At 38.2% G+C, this 17436-nt stretch overlaps 1 protein-coding gene across 1 annotated transcript; it reads left to right on the top strand.

Annotated features, from left to right (window-relative positions):
• Nucleotides 1-2900: 2900 nt before the first annotated feature.
• On the top strand, nucleotides 2901-16525 carry crabp2a (cellular retinoic acid binding protein 2, a). The gene is given in 4 exon segments (NM_182859.1): nucleotides 2901-3243; nucleotides 10430-10608; nucleotides 10890-11006; nucleotides 14618-16525. Coding segments are annotated over 4 exon segments (429 nt in total). The 5' UTR covers nucleotides 2901-3161; the 3' UTR covers nucleotides 14669-16525.
• Nucleotides 16526-17436: the final 911 nt, after the last annotated feature.

The following is a 17436-nucleotide window of genomic DNA, read 5'->3' as shown; positions in this document are numbered from 1 at the left end:
GAAGCAATTTTGTGTGGGATGTGCAAAACTAATAATCGTAAAACTGAAGTGTGTGTGTGGAGGGCTACAAGTCAAATAGTTCTTTAAAGCGGGCAAATGTGATTGCCAGGTCTTGCAAGAAAGGCAGTTTGGTAATAAAGTAAGGAAAAGCAACTGTTTAACTTAATTAATAAACAGAAAACATGTTTAAAAATGTAGCTTAAATATTATATATCAATTTATATTTGAATTATAGTTTAAATATATAAACTACATAACATAAAATTGTGACTTGAGACATTTTTTTCTTCCACTTCACTAAAAATAAACCAAAAAACACATGATTGCCTAATTTATTCATTGTATAAATGTAATAGGGCTGTCAAAATGTTACTTTGAAAAATTAATAGTTAGGATGGGGTAGGCTAAGATTGTGCCTTTTCACCAATCACCAATTCATTCATTTTCTTTTCTTTCCTTTTATTAATCAGAGGTCGCCACAGCGGAATGAACCGCCAACTTATATAGCACATGTTTTACACAACGGATGCCCTTCCAGCTGCAACCCAACACTGGGAAACACCCAAACACTACAGCCATTTTAGCTTATTCAGTTCACTTACAGCTCATGTCTTTAGACTGTGGGGGAAACCGGAGCACCCGGAAAAAAACCCATGCAAACACGGGGAAACATGCAAACTCCACACAGAAATGCCAACTTCTTGCTGTGAGGCTATCGTGTTACCTGCTGCGCCACCCTGATGCCCCAATGACCAATTGTATATAATTATTTTTTACCACAAAAGAAGATATTTTTGAGGAATGTTGTAATATGGGAGTAACATATAGGACAAAAGTGTATTTTTAATAGCTAAACACAAACAGATTTTTTCAGATTTTAACAGATCTCAGCAGCCAATTGTAACTATTTTGGCTGATTTGTGCAGTCTTATTCATATTTTTTGTACATTCTACTGAAGCAGTATTTTTTGTTGGTTATGTTTAGAGGCATTGTTAAGGGCAGGCCAACAATTTAAAAAATACATTTTTCATATACCTTGTGAATTAGTCACTGTTTCACTAAAATGTAAAATGATGAGTTTTATTTAAATGTAAATTTATATGATTTTCACATATTTTTATCATTTCTATTTTTTCAAAGGTCTGCTAGATCTCGGTTAGGTGTGGGCCTTAATGCTCGTTTTGGGTCTTTTCCTTCCTAAATGTTTTAATAGTACGAAAACATTGCACAAATCATCACAGATTTGCCGAAATGTTAAAATGCTAGCGGTTTCCCAGAGATGGGTTGCAACTGGAGCATCCGCTGCGTAAAACATGTGCTGGAGAAGTTGGTGGTTCATTCCGCTGTGGCGACCCCGGATTATTAAGGGACTAAGCTGAAAAGAAAATGAATGAATGAATAAAATGCTAGCCTAGTTTATATATATATATATATATATATATATATATATATATATATATATATATATATATATATATATATATATCATTAAAGGTATATTAAGCATATAGGCTCCTTGTTTACATATTTTTTTATATTATTAATTAATAATTATAAATGCCTACATATAGCGCCAAAAAACAGATACATTTTTTAAATGTTTGTTTTAAAAGTGTATAAAGCGCAAATATCAACTCTAAATGCGCAGCGCGCCTGGTGCCTGCTGTCGCCAAGGTAAAATCTGATTTAACCCGCGCATTAAAATTTGCCGTTCGACCTGGCGGGGAAGGCCATCCATCAAAAGTAAATGGTTAACGACTTCTTTGTACGCCTCACATTCATCATCGAGTCTCCATGGCCCGCGTCTTCATTAGAGACCCAAACTTCGCCTCTCTTACTAAGACCCTACCCCCATATGCTCTCTTTTCTTCCGCTTCAACAGCAGGGGTGAGGGGGAGACTAAAGACCCTCGGAGACACTGCTGCAACCTCCTGGCCTCTGCTAGGTCACCTTTTGTGCCTGCGTCATTCTCCTCAAATGCGTCCTCCCGCTCCCGTCGGGACCTCTGGAATTTCCACCACCCGCAAAAGACCCTCCGCGTCTCCTCTCTGTCCCAAACGGGGAAGATGCTAACCACAGCGGAGACAGATCCTGTTACAGGAGCTCTGAGTGCGCGCTGCTTTGAATAACCGCCGAGAAGGCTTGAACTTGACAGCTCTGTTTTAACAATTAGCTTTTGACAAATACCGTGGATTGTTTTGTATATTAAACATAATTCACATTTGTGTGCCCAAGTCATTTGCACACAGCTTTTATCTGTCAAAGAGGGAGATATGTCTTAACCTATTTCTATTCTATTTCTATTCTGTTCTAGCGAGTTAATAATATTAAGATGTTTTAGATTTATTCATTTTTTATAAAATGTAATATAATATTTGGGCACATTGTTCCTCTTGGAAAGTTACTGCCACAGAAAAGCTTTAAAACATTATTTTATTTATTACATATTAGATTTATTAAATATTAATTTTAAACATTATTTAAAAAGTGCAATATAGTAGAGAAATGGGAGGAATGCTGGGGTATTGCAATCGATGCGTCTATTTTTCCAAATATTTTCTACATTTATACATTTTAAATAGTTTTGACTGTAAATTTATGTTTGATTTGTAGCTTGTCACATATTAAGAAAGTAATCAGTATTATTTCTTTAATGTTAAAATAATTCTTAATAAATCTTTCAAATAAATAATTAAGACATGCTCTGATGGGCGTTTTCAAGCGCGCACATGTCTTAAACATGGGCGGGACAAGACAATAAAATCGAAGTCTCATTGGCTCCTTGATTTGACAGGTCAAAAGGAGGGTGGAGTTTGTTGAAAAAGGGGTGTGTGCGCACAGATTGAGCGTAATAACCGGCTCGATTTTTTGGTACAACTTATTCATCACAAGCTATAACTTTTGGAAGAACTGACTGAAAGCCTGAGACCGGAGGAAAAGGCACAGTTTGACATCTCCACTTTCCTTTGTCAACGGTAAAAGAAAAAGAGCTGTAGAAGGTTTGAGGAAGGAGGAAAATCACGTTGGCTTTATCAGTGGGAATTTATCACTGCTTTTTAGAATCAGAGTGGCTGGTACTTTTAGAGAGTGTCAGGTTCAAAGACTGTGACTCATCGGAGAAAAGTGATAGGTTACTTTCAGAGGAACGACAGAACGGAAGATGGATCGTAAAATTCCCGATTTTGCTGGTACCTGGAAAATGAAGAGCTCTGAGAACTTCGAAGAGCTTCTTAAAGCACTAGGTAAGTGTTATTCATGATGCGGACGCGCGCGCAGAGAAAGTGCGCAAAGCTGACTAGAGCGCGGGCATGGACATCCCAGCAAATTCACCCCCTCTCACTTGTGTGCTTGCAAAACCGTTTAATTGTTTGTAACATGTGACCACCCAGGTGTGTCTTATGTAATGATAATTTATTATGCTTATTTATTTTAGTAGTTCATATACACCAAAATCGCATGCTTTAATGCGCACGCGTATGCACACCGACACCGGTTTATAGTTCATCCAAAAATTATTTACACGTTCTCAAGTGGCCCCAAAGCTTTATGAGTTTCATTCTTCTGATGAACGCAAAACTAGATATTTTTTTAAAAAAAAAAGCTTAAAACCAGACTTGATTGTGAAAAACAAATAGTATGTCAATATAGTTACAGGTTTCCTGCATTTATGAGCCGAAAAAGAAACTCACAAAGGTTTGAAACAAGTGTAGGGTGAGAAAATGATGACATAATTTCCATTTTGGGGTGAACTATTCCTTTAATGAACTTAAAAGGGGTGGCATAGCGTTTGCGTGCAGGATTCGGCTTTTTCGCTTTATAGCCCTGAGCATTTTTATTTATTGTACTATACTGGAGCTTTTAATTTGCTTGCGTCAATTGTGTGCAAAAGTGTGCGTGTTAGAAAGTCAGTTAAATAGATCTTTATTCTCCAATTCGGAAATTCTTTTTTACACCGAATGCTTAAAGTCCCTGAGAGGGTTCCCAAAATTTGTCTAACGCCCGATTTAATGAGGGCACCGCTGCCACCCAAACACCCCTCTCCAAGAGTCTGTGTCGAACAAAAGAAGCAGATTCCATGAGTGGGGAGAGCGAGTCCTTCATTTCACCATTGAAAAGAATGATGAAATGAAGCAGACAAGTTAAAGAGGGCGGAGAAGGAGCACAATAGAGAGAGAGAGAGTCCTGCTGGTTTTGACATGGGAACATGATGTATTATATGAATACCCCATGCAAGGGATGAGATCTTTTTGAAAAAAAAAAAAAAAAAACTTTAAGGGGGGTTTCTATATGTGAGGAATGTGTTTGATTGACAAACAAGTTGATTGTGGTATGAACTTTGCACGACAGACAAGCATGCGTACATAAAGTATGCAACTCTAAAATAAACTCACTTTTTTTTTCTCAACTAGACATTAAAATTATATTTGCTCACATAAATATTTGTGTTCACAGTTGGGCCCAACCTGTCACCACACCCTGTCATTCACACTCCTCCATCCCTCTATCCCTCTATTCTGAAATACTTCCTTTGACCTTTAACCTGCGACACTGACCCTGACCGTCTGACTCCTCTAACATCTTTTCTCAGTTAGTTAAGGGGCTTGAAGCAGTACTTGATCTGACAGAAGTCAGTTAACTTTATTAGATAAGGGTTTTAACAGCCCAGATTCCCACCGGGTTCCCTCTTAAGTTCTTCCGGTAACATTAATCGAATGCTCATAAAAATGTCTGGTCTTTAGTTCTGCACATAGTTCTACATTATTTACACATTGTTCAGGGTCATTTTAATTTCTGATAATTTACAGGTCATTCAAAGCCGCATTCTCATAATTTTTGCATTATAATCAAACAGAGTATCACCTTAAAGGGATAGTTCACCCAAAAATTAATAATTACTCACCCTTAATTGGTTTAAAATTTTGAGTTTCATTCTTCTGTTGAACACTAAAGAAGATATTCTAAAGAAAGCTGAAAACATGTATCCATTGACATCCATAGTAGGAAAAACAAACTGGAACTCAATGGTTAGATATTGTGGAACTCAATGGTTACACACGTTCCGTCCTTCTTCAGAATATATCATTTTGTGTTCATCAGACAAAAGAACATTAACAAGTAAAGGGAAAATTACCTTTAGCATCTAAGAAGGGACCATTGAAAAAAAGATGAGGAAAAGTAAATAATGAAAGAAATTTCACTAATTCATTTTAATGTTGTCCCTAGACCTAACATAATCAAATAAAATAATTTAGATATTTTGAATGTACAGATAATACCCCAAATTATATTTTATTCAGTAATATAAACATATTTAGATAACACTTTATTTTGATGGTACGTTTGAGTATTAGTAGACTGTTTAATATCTGCTCCTTCAACAGACATTTAACTGACTATAAGAAACTTTCCAAGTGCATGCAACCCTAACTCCAACCCTAACCCCAACCTAACAGTCTACTTATATTCTAATGAGAATTAGTTGGTATGTAGATGCAGTGTAACATAAATTCAACAAACGGACCATCAAAATAAAAACTGATTAAAAGTCCTTATAATCTTAAACTGCTTTTCCAAAGTTTGGCCTATTGAAGACAACATTAATAAAAATATCAGCAAAAAAAAACACTAAATACACTGTAATATGCATGTGGGCCAATAGTGGACAATGTCACTTTGTAAAGAAACACAGAGCATCAGCACATGTATTTATTTTTTATGCATAAACACAACAGAAAATAGTCCACAGTTGTTTTAGTCAAGTATTCACGAAGCCCAATGAACTCATAATATCATGTTTAAAATTTCCCCGTTTTCACCATTCTTATATATATATATATATATATATATATATATATATATATATATATATTGTAGTTTATAACAGATTTGTTTCCAAAGCTGTGCACTTTGAAATAATTTTATTCAAAACTCCAAGACCCACATCAAAACGCAGTTTAGTGTAGGCTTAAATTGTCATGATTTTTAATCCACAAATTGTGTGTGAATATTTGTGCTCCAGTGCCAGAGTCATTGAAGTACTGGTCAATGGTCTGTGTCTCTTGCTGAATGTGAGTCTAAATTTTGGCATCCCTCTTGTCTGCGTTCATGCATATATATTTACTCCTGGTGACAGGTGGGGATATGTGTGAGGCAAGTAGTGTGAAATTCTACTCGATGCACACACATACAGTACACAGAGACTGGCCTCTTTAGCTTTCTTTTTCCGCACTTGAACAGTCTTTTTTTCTATGTCTCTGCTGCCATTCTTGCTCGTTTTCTTCCCTTGTCAGTAATCTTGCCCTCCCTCAACTGTGCCATGCTTTTTTCATTGTTGCCTTTGCCCTTCCCTACTTCCACACTGAGCTCTATCCATTTCCTGTCAGGAAGGTTTAATAGATTACAGCATCCCCTGTGGCTGGTTGAATAACTTCCCCCTCTCGGTGCGCTTACCCACCTACACACACACACACACGCACAGCAGGAATCCATCTGAAATGGATAATAATCGCTCTGTCAATAAGAGCTGGCTCATACTGGGTAAACATTCTCCAACAAAACTTAGTGTGGCTTAGGCGAGTAGCATCTAATATGTAAAGAATTACAACACAACTTGATTATATAATGTTGAATGCGGTTAAATGTTTAGTATGCACGTATAAGTAACGAATAAACTTCTATATATATTATGAGCAATATCACACAAGTAGCAGTGCGATATGGCTGTATATCAGTACTGGTGGCAGGGGTGGGCACTGCTACTCGTGTAATATTGCATTTATACAACAGTTTGACGGCATAATTTTGTAAATAAAAAAAGAAAATCAAACACAGAGAGTCTAAAAATTCTTTTGTATGAGGATCCACTTTCTTCCGGAATTCTTTTACATCTGCAGCTGACGTCAAAACAGCAGAAGCTGTTACTTATTCACCAAAGTCATTTTAGAGCTAGTATTTAAATGATTCTATAGTGTAATGTCTAAAGTGATGACAAAACATGTGATTTTGCTCACATCTTAAGATTATAAGGCTGGACGGCATGAAATACTGTAGAATCAGTCTAAAGACATTTTCCCAGTATTTCTCTGTTGTAATCGGAATATCATAATTAATCCCGAAAAAGCCAAAGAAGGGCCAACTCTACCAGATTACTGTTGTCTTTGCGATAAGAAAAAATGCTAAACACATGCAGGCATTTCTTCTTTCTTCCTTTTTACTGAACTAGTGTGCAGTAACTAAAACAGGAGACTTATTAGGAACAAACAGACGGCCATTTAAACAGTAACTCAGGGTTATACAAAGAGTGGCCAACACAAAATAAATACATTCCTAATATGTAAGTCCCATCTCACACTCAATACAGTAATTACTATGGTATAAATCCAGCACTACAACAAAAGAGAGAAATTGACTTAGAAAGACAATAATGTCTTGATCAGCTGCAATTTGAAAATACGGCAATCTTTTCTGCTCTAAGGGCTTATTATGCGGTCTCTTTCGCCATCTTGTGAATAGACGATGTCAACCTTCTTTGCTCTGCTCAATAGCAGGCTGATGGAAGCTGATGCTCTGTATCTCAGGGCGTACTCACACTATGTACAGTTGCCTTGAATCGGGCCAATGCATGCTTGTCCACCCTCCCGTTTCCCCCTGACGGCCTGCACTCACATTACATTCGGGCCTGGGCATGCTTACGTCATCGATGCTGCGCTGTTCAGTAGAGAAGTGCTCCTGCTCAGCACAGTGGAGATTTCTCTAGTTATATTGTTTTAGTAAATTGTGATGCCGTGACACACAGTCAAATATTTTGCCGAACAGATCCGCCACTTTTGACGCTTATAAACAGTCATAAAGTCCTTGTGCTGCAGGAATTATGAGGTTTGCTGAAGGTGCAACTGTAGTGCAGTGAGGGGTTTGACTTTAATAAACTACGACAGTTTGTGTTCATCGAACGGTAAGAATTATTAATAAAATTATATGAAGCAGTCCCTTGAATGTCACGTCTTGCTTTCAGTTTCGGGCTTATGCGTTCAGGCACACCTCTTCCAATTGAACCGTGCATTATAGCCCGATTCAGCACTCACACTTCTCAGGGCCTACTCACACTATGCCATCCGTACCGTGCCCAGGCCCGTTTCCTGGATCGTTTAAGAAGTGTGAGTGCGTTGAATCGGGCTTAAGCACGGTTCACTTGGCCGGCCCTGGCTCGGTTGGAAGAGGTGTGCCTGAGCACGGTTCACTTGGGCTTTGGCGCGGTACGCTTGTGTGTGAGTGCAAAACGCGCCAAAGCCCGAAACTGAAAGCAAGACGTGACTTTTAAGAGGCTGTTTCATATGGATTTATTAATCATTCTTACTGTTCAGTGAATGCAAACTGCCGTAGTTTATTAAAGACGAGAACTCATCACAGCACGACAGCTTCAGCAGACCTCCTTATTCCTGCAGCACGAGAGCTTTATGATTGTTTTCGAGCGCCAAAAGTGGCGGATCTGTTCGGCGAAATATCTGACTGTGTGTCACCGCGTCCCTAAGGACAGTGTGGCGAAATATTTGACTGCATGTCACTACATATCAAACGACTGAAACGATATAACTAGAGAAATCTCCTCTGTGCTGCTGAGTGAGAGAGCGTTTCTCACTGAGCAGCGCAGCAGCGATGACGTAAGCGTGCCGAGGCCCGTTTGTGGTGTGAGCGCAGGCCGTCGGGGGGACAAGCGTGCTTTGGCCCGGTTCGAGGCAACTGTACCTAGTGTGAGTACGGCCTCAAACAATCCTGGAAATGGGCCTGGGCACAGTTCGGATAGCAAAGTGTGGGTAGGCCCTCAGTAATTCTAAATATTTAAAGGCCACGAAACCCCCTATCTCAGCTAGGTGTTTACACACCTCTAGTTTGGAAAAGGTCAAGAAAGGTTTGTCCAGTTCTGTTTAGGTGAGAGCGTTGGGGGAGGAAAAGAGGGAAGGTTTTGCATAAAACTGGGAGTTTCCGTTTGGGCACACGCTGATTTTTACAGAGGCAAAACAAACACACAGATGCAGGGGAGAAAAGACATCTCAAGTCTCATAAAAGTTGTTGGAGTATCCCGCAAAAGCATAGAGACTCCCGCTTGCCCGCATATGAATGATAATCTCCCGGAAATTGCACACCTCCCACCCGGTCCTTAAATACGTTGCACACCCCTCTCTCCACCGCATCCCTCCTAGCTCTTCATGTACGTCAAACGCAACTCACCCCACCGCTCTTCAGGTACGTCGTGCGCAACTCACCGCCACCGTTCTTCAGGTACGTCGTGCGCAACTCACCCCCACCGCTCTTCAGGTACATCGTGCGCGACTCACCCCCACCGTTCTTCAGGTACGTTGTGCGCAACTCACCCCCACCGCTCTTCAGGTACGTCGTGCACAACTCACCCCCACCGCTCTTCAGGTACGTCGTGCACAACTCACCCCCACCGCTCTTCAGGTACGTCGTGCACAACTCACCCCCACCGCTCTTCAGGTACGTCGCGCCCAATTCACCCCCACCACTCTTCAGGTACGTCGTGCGCAACTCACCCCCACCGCTCTTTAGGTACGTCGTGTGCAACTCACCCCCACCACTCTTCAGGTTTTTTGGAATGTTTGATACCGATACTCACCTAAAAAAGCCTCGAAAGTACATTATGTTGTCCAACAGCTGCAATATTTGTCAAACTATAGTGAGTTTATTGATCTGCTGTCCCTATGTGGGCAGAGTAATACAGAGGTGTGAGACGGCTGTACTAATTCTGATATTGCAAAATATTGCATGGCTATCAGCCAATCAGATTCAAGAACCAGACATCAAATCTTATTTTAGTGGAATTTGTAATTTACGTTTTGTAATAGTTTTATGTGTATATGTTTTTTTATTAGTTGTTGTTAATGCTTGTTGGTAAATGTTACATTGATTAAAAAACAGTTTCAAACATAAGGTTCATGGAAACTAATGACAATTTATAATGCCAAATGGATCATGTACATTGCGATCAGAGAAAATAATTTGATCTCGATACCATGTGCACTCTAAAAAATGCTTGTTGAAAAATATGGAAAAACCCAAATGTTGCTCTATCTTTGATATTTTAAATTTAATTTAAAATAACAAAATAACCCAACATTTTGTTAAGTGTGTTAAGGCCCATGAGACTCTGTACTGATAGCATGCATCTATTCTCTTTATTTTTCTGACCGCTCTGGCTTGTCACATGAGTTTTCCTCTGTGGGTTTATATCAGGTGATGTCATCAGACACTGTTGGAAGAAAGTGCAGATGTGTGGAGCACAGCCAGTCTTAATAACATCACTCTCATTCCCCCGACCTGTCTAACCACAGGTCTTTCTGTCCTTAAAACCATATAAATGAAGAATTCTACATAACGAATGCCAGAGTACTTACCATTCTTGTGTTTTGTCAGGTGTGAACGTGATGCTCCGTAAGATTGCGGTTGCAGCTGCATCAAAACCATCCGTGGAGATTACACAGGAGGGAGAGACACTGACAATCAAGACGTCCACCTCAGTGAGGACCACCAACGTCACCTTCACAGTTGGACAGGAGTTTAATGAGGCCACTGTGGATGGACGTCCCTGCACGGTATACACACACCCATATAAAAACACTTCAGTCATTTGTTTGCCTGTGATATTATTTTCCAAACTGTCCAAAAATCTGTGAAAAGTGTATGTTTATGCAATCCCGATCTCTGATGTGGACTCAATCACACCCTCCATCTCAGAGGAGCATTTAAAGTGGATACACACCCATTCCTTCAGCCTCCGTCTCCTGGACATGGATCTGTTTCTCACTCTTTCCGTCTCTCTTTTACAGTCACAGACCAAGACCTACTCATATTTGTCTGTCTCTGCTTCTCTCAGAGCTTTCCTCGCTGGGTAACAGACAGCAAGATTAGCTGCGAACAGACTTTGCAGAAGGGCGAGGGTCCAAAAACCTCATGGACCAGGGAAATAACCAATGATGCTGAATTGATTCTGGTAAGATTCATTGCTCTCACTGGAAAACAAAATCATTTTACATATTGGAGATTAAGAGCCAGATTTACGAACAGCTTGTGCAAATGAAAACAGTTTTTTTGGCAATAAAACAGCACTGTCAGTATTTACTAAACACGTAGAAAGGAATAGTGCTAAAAAGGCATTGACATAAATATTTATTTGACCTGACCTTCCTGAAAATACATTTGATTTGTGATTAGATGTACATTTTATGAGAGCACAGTATTAAAGTATTTCAAGCAATGCAATTTAGCAATGTTTGCACTCCTCAAATGATGGGTATTTGCATCATTATTTAACACCTAATAAAGCACTTGAAACGGCTGCAGTTGTTGTCAGGAGTAGGTGTCACAGAGAACAGATTTTTTACACACATTTATTTAGAGTGCCAGAGGAACACATTGACCAAACATATTGTTTGCCAAATGTGTTTTTTTAATATTTGCATCAGGAATTAAAACACGACATGGAACAAACATCTAGAGTGAGTCATGTAATACTAGCACAATATTATAGTTCTCTCAGTCACCGTGCCTTCTGACGTCTTTGTGCCTGAACTGTCAAAAACTTAAACAGCTGTCAAATAGTACATGTCTCAGATAAATATCAAAAAGTATGCCTGTGGACTATCTCACATTAAAACAGTCAGATTTGGCTCATTGTTAGCGAATATGGTGCTGATCTGATCTGAGGTCTTTCACCTTAGCATGTAAAAGGTTTTTGTCTTTGTCTTATGGTCACTTATATTCAGCTTGATTATTTTGTGAATAGCCCTTTTTCTTTGGCTAAATAAATGAAATAAAGAGGCCTCTCTCACTCTTTTTCTTGTCAGCTTAGTCCCTTTATTAATCCGGGGTCGCCACAGCGGAATGAACTTATACAGCAAGTTTTTACGCAGCGGATGCCCTTCCAGCTGCAACCCATCTCTGGGAAACATCCACACACACATTCACACAAACACTCATACACTAAGGACAATTTAGCCTACCCAATTCACCTGTACCACATGTCTTTGGACTGTGGGGGAAACCGGAGCATCCGGAGGAAACCCACGCGAAGGCAGGGAGAACATGCAAACTCCACACAGAAACGCCAACTGAGCCGAGGTTCGAACCAGCGACCCAGTGACTTTCTTGCTGTGAGGCAACAGCACTAACTACTGCGCCACTGCCTCGCCTAAAGAGGCCTGAATTAAAAAATATATATACTTTATTTCTATAAGTTTGCCTAACTTTGCCATTAAAATCTTGATAAATCTAAATATTAATGAAACTTTAAATATTGATTTCAAGTATTAAAATATAAAATATTGTTTTGTACCATGTTATGCACTACCTGACAAAATGATTGTGCCTAAGTTTTAGGAACAACAAATAATATCTTGACTTTTAGTTAATTATTTAATATTAGAAGTGGCTTATATGAATGGCAAAGGCCTCTAGATTATGCTTATTTTACCAAAATATGATCATGTCTTGATTTTTAGTTATTTAAAACAGTAAGGTCTGGCTTTGCTCAAACTAAAGACTTGTCACTTAATAGAAATGATGTACAGTAAAGAATATAAAGTCATGCTGCATTGGAAAAGAATAATATTGTGTTTGACTTCCATGAGTATGGAGCACTGCATCCATAAATCTCTGCAATGACTCAAATAACTTATTAATGCAGTCATCTGGGATGGCAGAGAAAGCGTTCTTGCAGGACTCCCAGAGTTCATCAAGATTCTTTTGATTCTTCTTCAGTTCCTCCTCTTTCATCTTACCCCAGACGTGCTTAATAATGTTTATGTGTGGTGACTCAGCTGGCCAGTCCTGTAGCACCTTGGCCTTTGATTTCAGGAACTTTGATGTGGAGGCTGAAGTATGACAAGGAGTGCTATCCTGCTGAAGAATTTGCCCTCAACTGTGGTTTGTAATGTAATGAGCCACAGATATGTGTTGATACCTCAGGCTGTTGATATTGCCATCCAATCTGCAGATCTCTCGCACACCCCAATACTGAATGTGAACCCATGTGGGTTCTAATGCAACTTCTGCAGTATTTGTGTTGATTGGGATGAAGTTGAACAGATGATTCATCTGATAAATCTACCTTCTGCCACTTTTCCAAATGATCAACTAGAAGTCAAGTTATTATTTGCTGCTCTTACAACTAGTATTGATGGCAAGACTTTTGTCTGGTAGTGTAGTAGATCAACTGCACCTAGTAGATGACTGTACACTAATTTATGCTGCACTTATTACTTCTACATCTTTATTTTTTTATTGCTGCATTGTTGGTTATTCATCTGCAATAATATCCACACCTATCGGCACTGTTTTTGAAATAGCGTACTGTTTGGCGAATCTACTCCAAAATGGCTTATTTGCATGATGTAATTCATACAAAAGTATACTATTTTTCAATAGAGAAAAAGCCATTCACCCCACCCTTAAACCAACCATTCACATGACCAAATGATATTAAAAGGTAGACGAATTAATGAAAATCATACAAATAGGCAACAGATTCATTAATTCATTTTCTTTTTGGCTCATTCCCATTATTAATCAGCGGTCGCCACAGCGGAATGAACCACCAACTCATCCAGCGTATGTTTTTACGCAGCCTTTCCAGCCACAACCCAGCACTGAAAAACACCCATACACTCTTGCATTCACATATATACACTACAGCCAATTTAGCTTATTCAGTTCACCTACAACTCATGTCTTTGGACTGTGGGGGAGACCGGAGCACCTGGAGGAAACCCACGGCAACACAGGGAGAACATGCAAACAGAAATGCCAACTGACCCAGCCAGGGCTTCAACCAGCGACTTTTTTGCTGTGCGGTGATCATGCTACCCACTGCGCCACCGTGACACCTTAGGCTCCAAATTAAAATTGACAAATTATTGTGAGATAGCATTGGTTACTCTAATAATTCTTAGGAAGTGTTTACATTTGGAAGGTTTGGTTCCATTAAAAACTATGATTGCTTAGTCGGTGTGGTTTATCTGAATAAGTGCGAACACCACCACGTGAAGCTAAACTGATGAAAAAGTCTCTTGGTTTGCTGCCAATTGAAATTTCGTGTGAAATATGACTCCAAACAGGATCCAAAGACATCTAAACAAACTTAAAGCAGGACATGATGTTAAGAAGATGCCACTATAAAAACAGATAGCCCAGGCTTACCTGATTCTATTTATCGATTTTGTTTCACATTATTGTTTATAAAAGAAGGATGAACATGTTTCCTTGCAACACATCTTATTGTCTGTCTGTGTGTGTGAAAGAGGAATTTCTACTGCTGTTTTGACACCTTTACATTTTTATAATATCATCATCAGTTTGCCGATGATAGAGCCTATATGTAAACACACACAGAGCACATGTTAAATATACATGTGTCAAAAGCCATTATTTTAGATTTGTATCTTTAAGATCAGTATTGAAGGAATACGTGAATGCCAAGAGAAACAAGACTGAATGTATTTTTCTTAGCAAACCAAGTAAACTAAACTGCTTGTGTGAACATTCTCTTACACAAATTCATCTTTGATCAGCTTTTATTAATGGACCACTTCCTTCCTTTTTTTGCAGACCATGACTGCTGACGATGTGGTGTGTACAAGAGTTTATGTCAGAGAGTGAACATATAAGGAAAAAGAAAGAATATCCATCCAGATTGGAGTCTTTCCTCATTAATCACAATGACTGTGACTTGTTTCCTTTTTTCCTAATCTCATCTTTCACACTTTTTTATTGACAATGTATTTGAATAGTACGTCAGAGAGCCATGCAAATATAGTTCCAGAGATTCAAGCAATTTTGTTGTTTTCTGATTGGTCAATTTAAAACTACATCATCTTGGGTTCAAAAGCACTTTTAAAGATTGATCTAAAATAGATGTAGACCTGGAAATCTGAAGCTTGGAAACCAGTTATTGGTGGTATAGTTCATAATCACAGCTGAAAATAAAGTGCTAAAGGTACAGTCACATTTAGCATTGTTTTGTCATTTTCATGGGCAAAATAGTTTTTTTAAGAGCCATCTATACAGTTATTCATGCTGACCATTAGAAACCCAGCGAGTACACAACATCATAAAACGTTAATATTAGACTAGATTCAGATCATGACGTCAGGTGACCAAAATTCAATGTCTAACCAGCATCTAATGACAACGTAATTTTGACGTCTAATAATGATGTCAAATTACGTTTATATTTGGTTGATTTTAGGTTGTGTTGTAAAGTGACTAAAATCCAACGTCTGATGGATGTCATGGTGTTAACGTCCGCACAACGTCAAGGTGCAACATGATTAGATGTTGATTTTAGGTTGGACATTGATGTCGGCATGACGTTGGGTTCTGATGTCAACCCGATTTTATTTCCAAACATAATCCAACATCCCCGTGACATTGGGGTACATTGGGGTACAATGTCAATATGACATCCTGTTGACGTCTTGTGCCTGCAGAGAAGGTGCTTAGGAATAAAGTGACTTCTGCATCATTCAGTGTTACACAAATTACATTAGACAATGGACATTTTTGTCCTGAAATGTCTCTCCATAATATGGCCACACCATTAGAATCTTCTCAAAACATAGCAGTTTAGTTTGTTATTTTTTCCTAATTTAATGCTATGCAAAGATCCACCTTAAAAATGTTACATCCACTGTCCCCATCCATTTCTCAGACAGACCTTTTTTATTATATAACTGTATGGAGTGTCTGTTTTTATATTTTGAAGGACCATTCACGCTAAGGATGATAACTGTAATGATAATGGTATACTTCCAAATTTTAGAAATATAAAACAATTACAGAAACCTGATCCCAATGAATGATATTGCTTTATTTTTTCAAATCAGATTCCATTTAGCTAAAACAAGCTCAAGCATATAAAGTGTCAGACAAAAAACTTGCCTAACTTGTTTTTAATAAACAAAATGCTATCATTCATTTTTGTAAACTTTAATATTGATGTCATCATAGTTATAATTCTAGGTGTGAATGTGCCTTTTTTTATCGTGCCCGAAATATATGTTCATTTCATTTGATTGTGAGAATTTGTTTGACAAAGATTATATTCATTAGAACATAATGTAACAGTTTATTTTAAGAAAAATGACAGATAAAATGCATTTCAACTTAAGTTCATTCCATCTATGTAATATCCAATCAATATTTTAACATTTTTTAAGTAGACCCAGTCATGCCATTAATGAAAATGTCCGATTCATTCCTATGTGAACTTTTTGTCTGAATTAAATACAGCACAAAAAGAGATGGAGTTAAGAAAAAGGGTCATATGTGATTAGAATCCCCTTAGAATCTCAGAAAACAACTGTCTTCCATCTTTACTTTTTTGTATATATTTTAATAAAACATGAATCTGAAAAGTTTCATCCAAACAGTTTTTTTATTATGTTTTTATATAAACAGTTCCAGCAGTCATCACTCATTTCTGTGCATGGACAATAAAAGTTTCTGCCCTGAAAAGTGTATGTTTTTCTGTCATTCAGCTGTATTTCTCCAAACACAATATAGGTTATAACAGACATAATAACAGAAGTGTACAGGTAGTTCCATGATGTCAGTGGAACAAATGTCAGTTGATTTTATTTCAAAATAAGTATAAATGAAAGAAACTACCATGACCTTTTTAACAAACCGACCCTCATTCTCACTATCTTTTCTCACTCGGACACACCGTGTTGGGAACACATCTTATTTTAGTATTTCTGCCAGCTGGCTGTAACTAGAATAACTTGCCTGTCCCTCTCCACCCCTTCGTCTCTCCCTGATTTTTCCATCTCAGTCTTTCTTTCTCTTCAGTATCACTCTTCAGTACCATCAATGTTTCTCTGGTTCATTTCTTTTAACTCGGTTTTGAACAGCTGAATGAAATCTAAATGTATTGTAAAACTAAATGTGGATGAAAAACACCCACAAGTAATCCAAATAAATCCTCCAGTAATTTTATCATTCACTCAAAACATTAACATTTTTGTTGCCATGCTGACTACAGATGATGTGCAAACCAAGGGTCATTTATTAGACTCTACCCAATGGAATAAAGCTATTAAATTAAATCGATACAGGTTAAAAAAGCCAATAACTGTCCTTTCTGGCCAGGAAATGCCTGGCGGATTACATGGTGAGGTTGACTGACAGCAGATGTGCTAATGGAGTAGAAACCCCAAAAACTTGGGGCGGTATGGAAAAAAAAAAAAAAGGTTGATGTAAAAATTATATATATTTATATACCTGCAACATTTTCCAAAACAAGTTGGGACAAGAACAATTTAGGGCTAGCAATCAGGTAAATTAGGTAATGATGTGATTTGAAACAGGTGATGTCAACAGATATAATTATGATTTGGTACAAAAGCAGCATCCAGGAAAGGTAT

Source organism: Danio rerio, chromosome 16, assembly GCF_049306965.1.
Source record: "Danio rerio strain Tuebingen ecotype United States chromosome 16, GRCz12tu, whole genome shotgun sequence".
In the NCBI taxonomy this organism is placed as follows: Eukaryota; Metazoa; Chordata; class Actinopteri; order Cypriniformes; family Danionidae; genus Danio; species Danio rerio.
The sequence above is the reverse complement of the archived record's forward strand: the minus strand, read 5'-3'. Positions and strand labels throughout refer to the sequence as shown.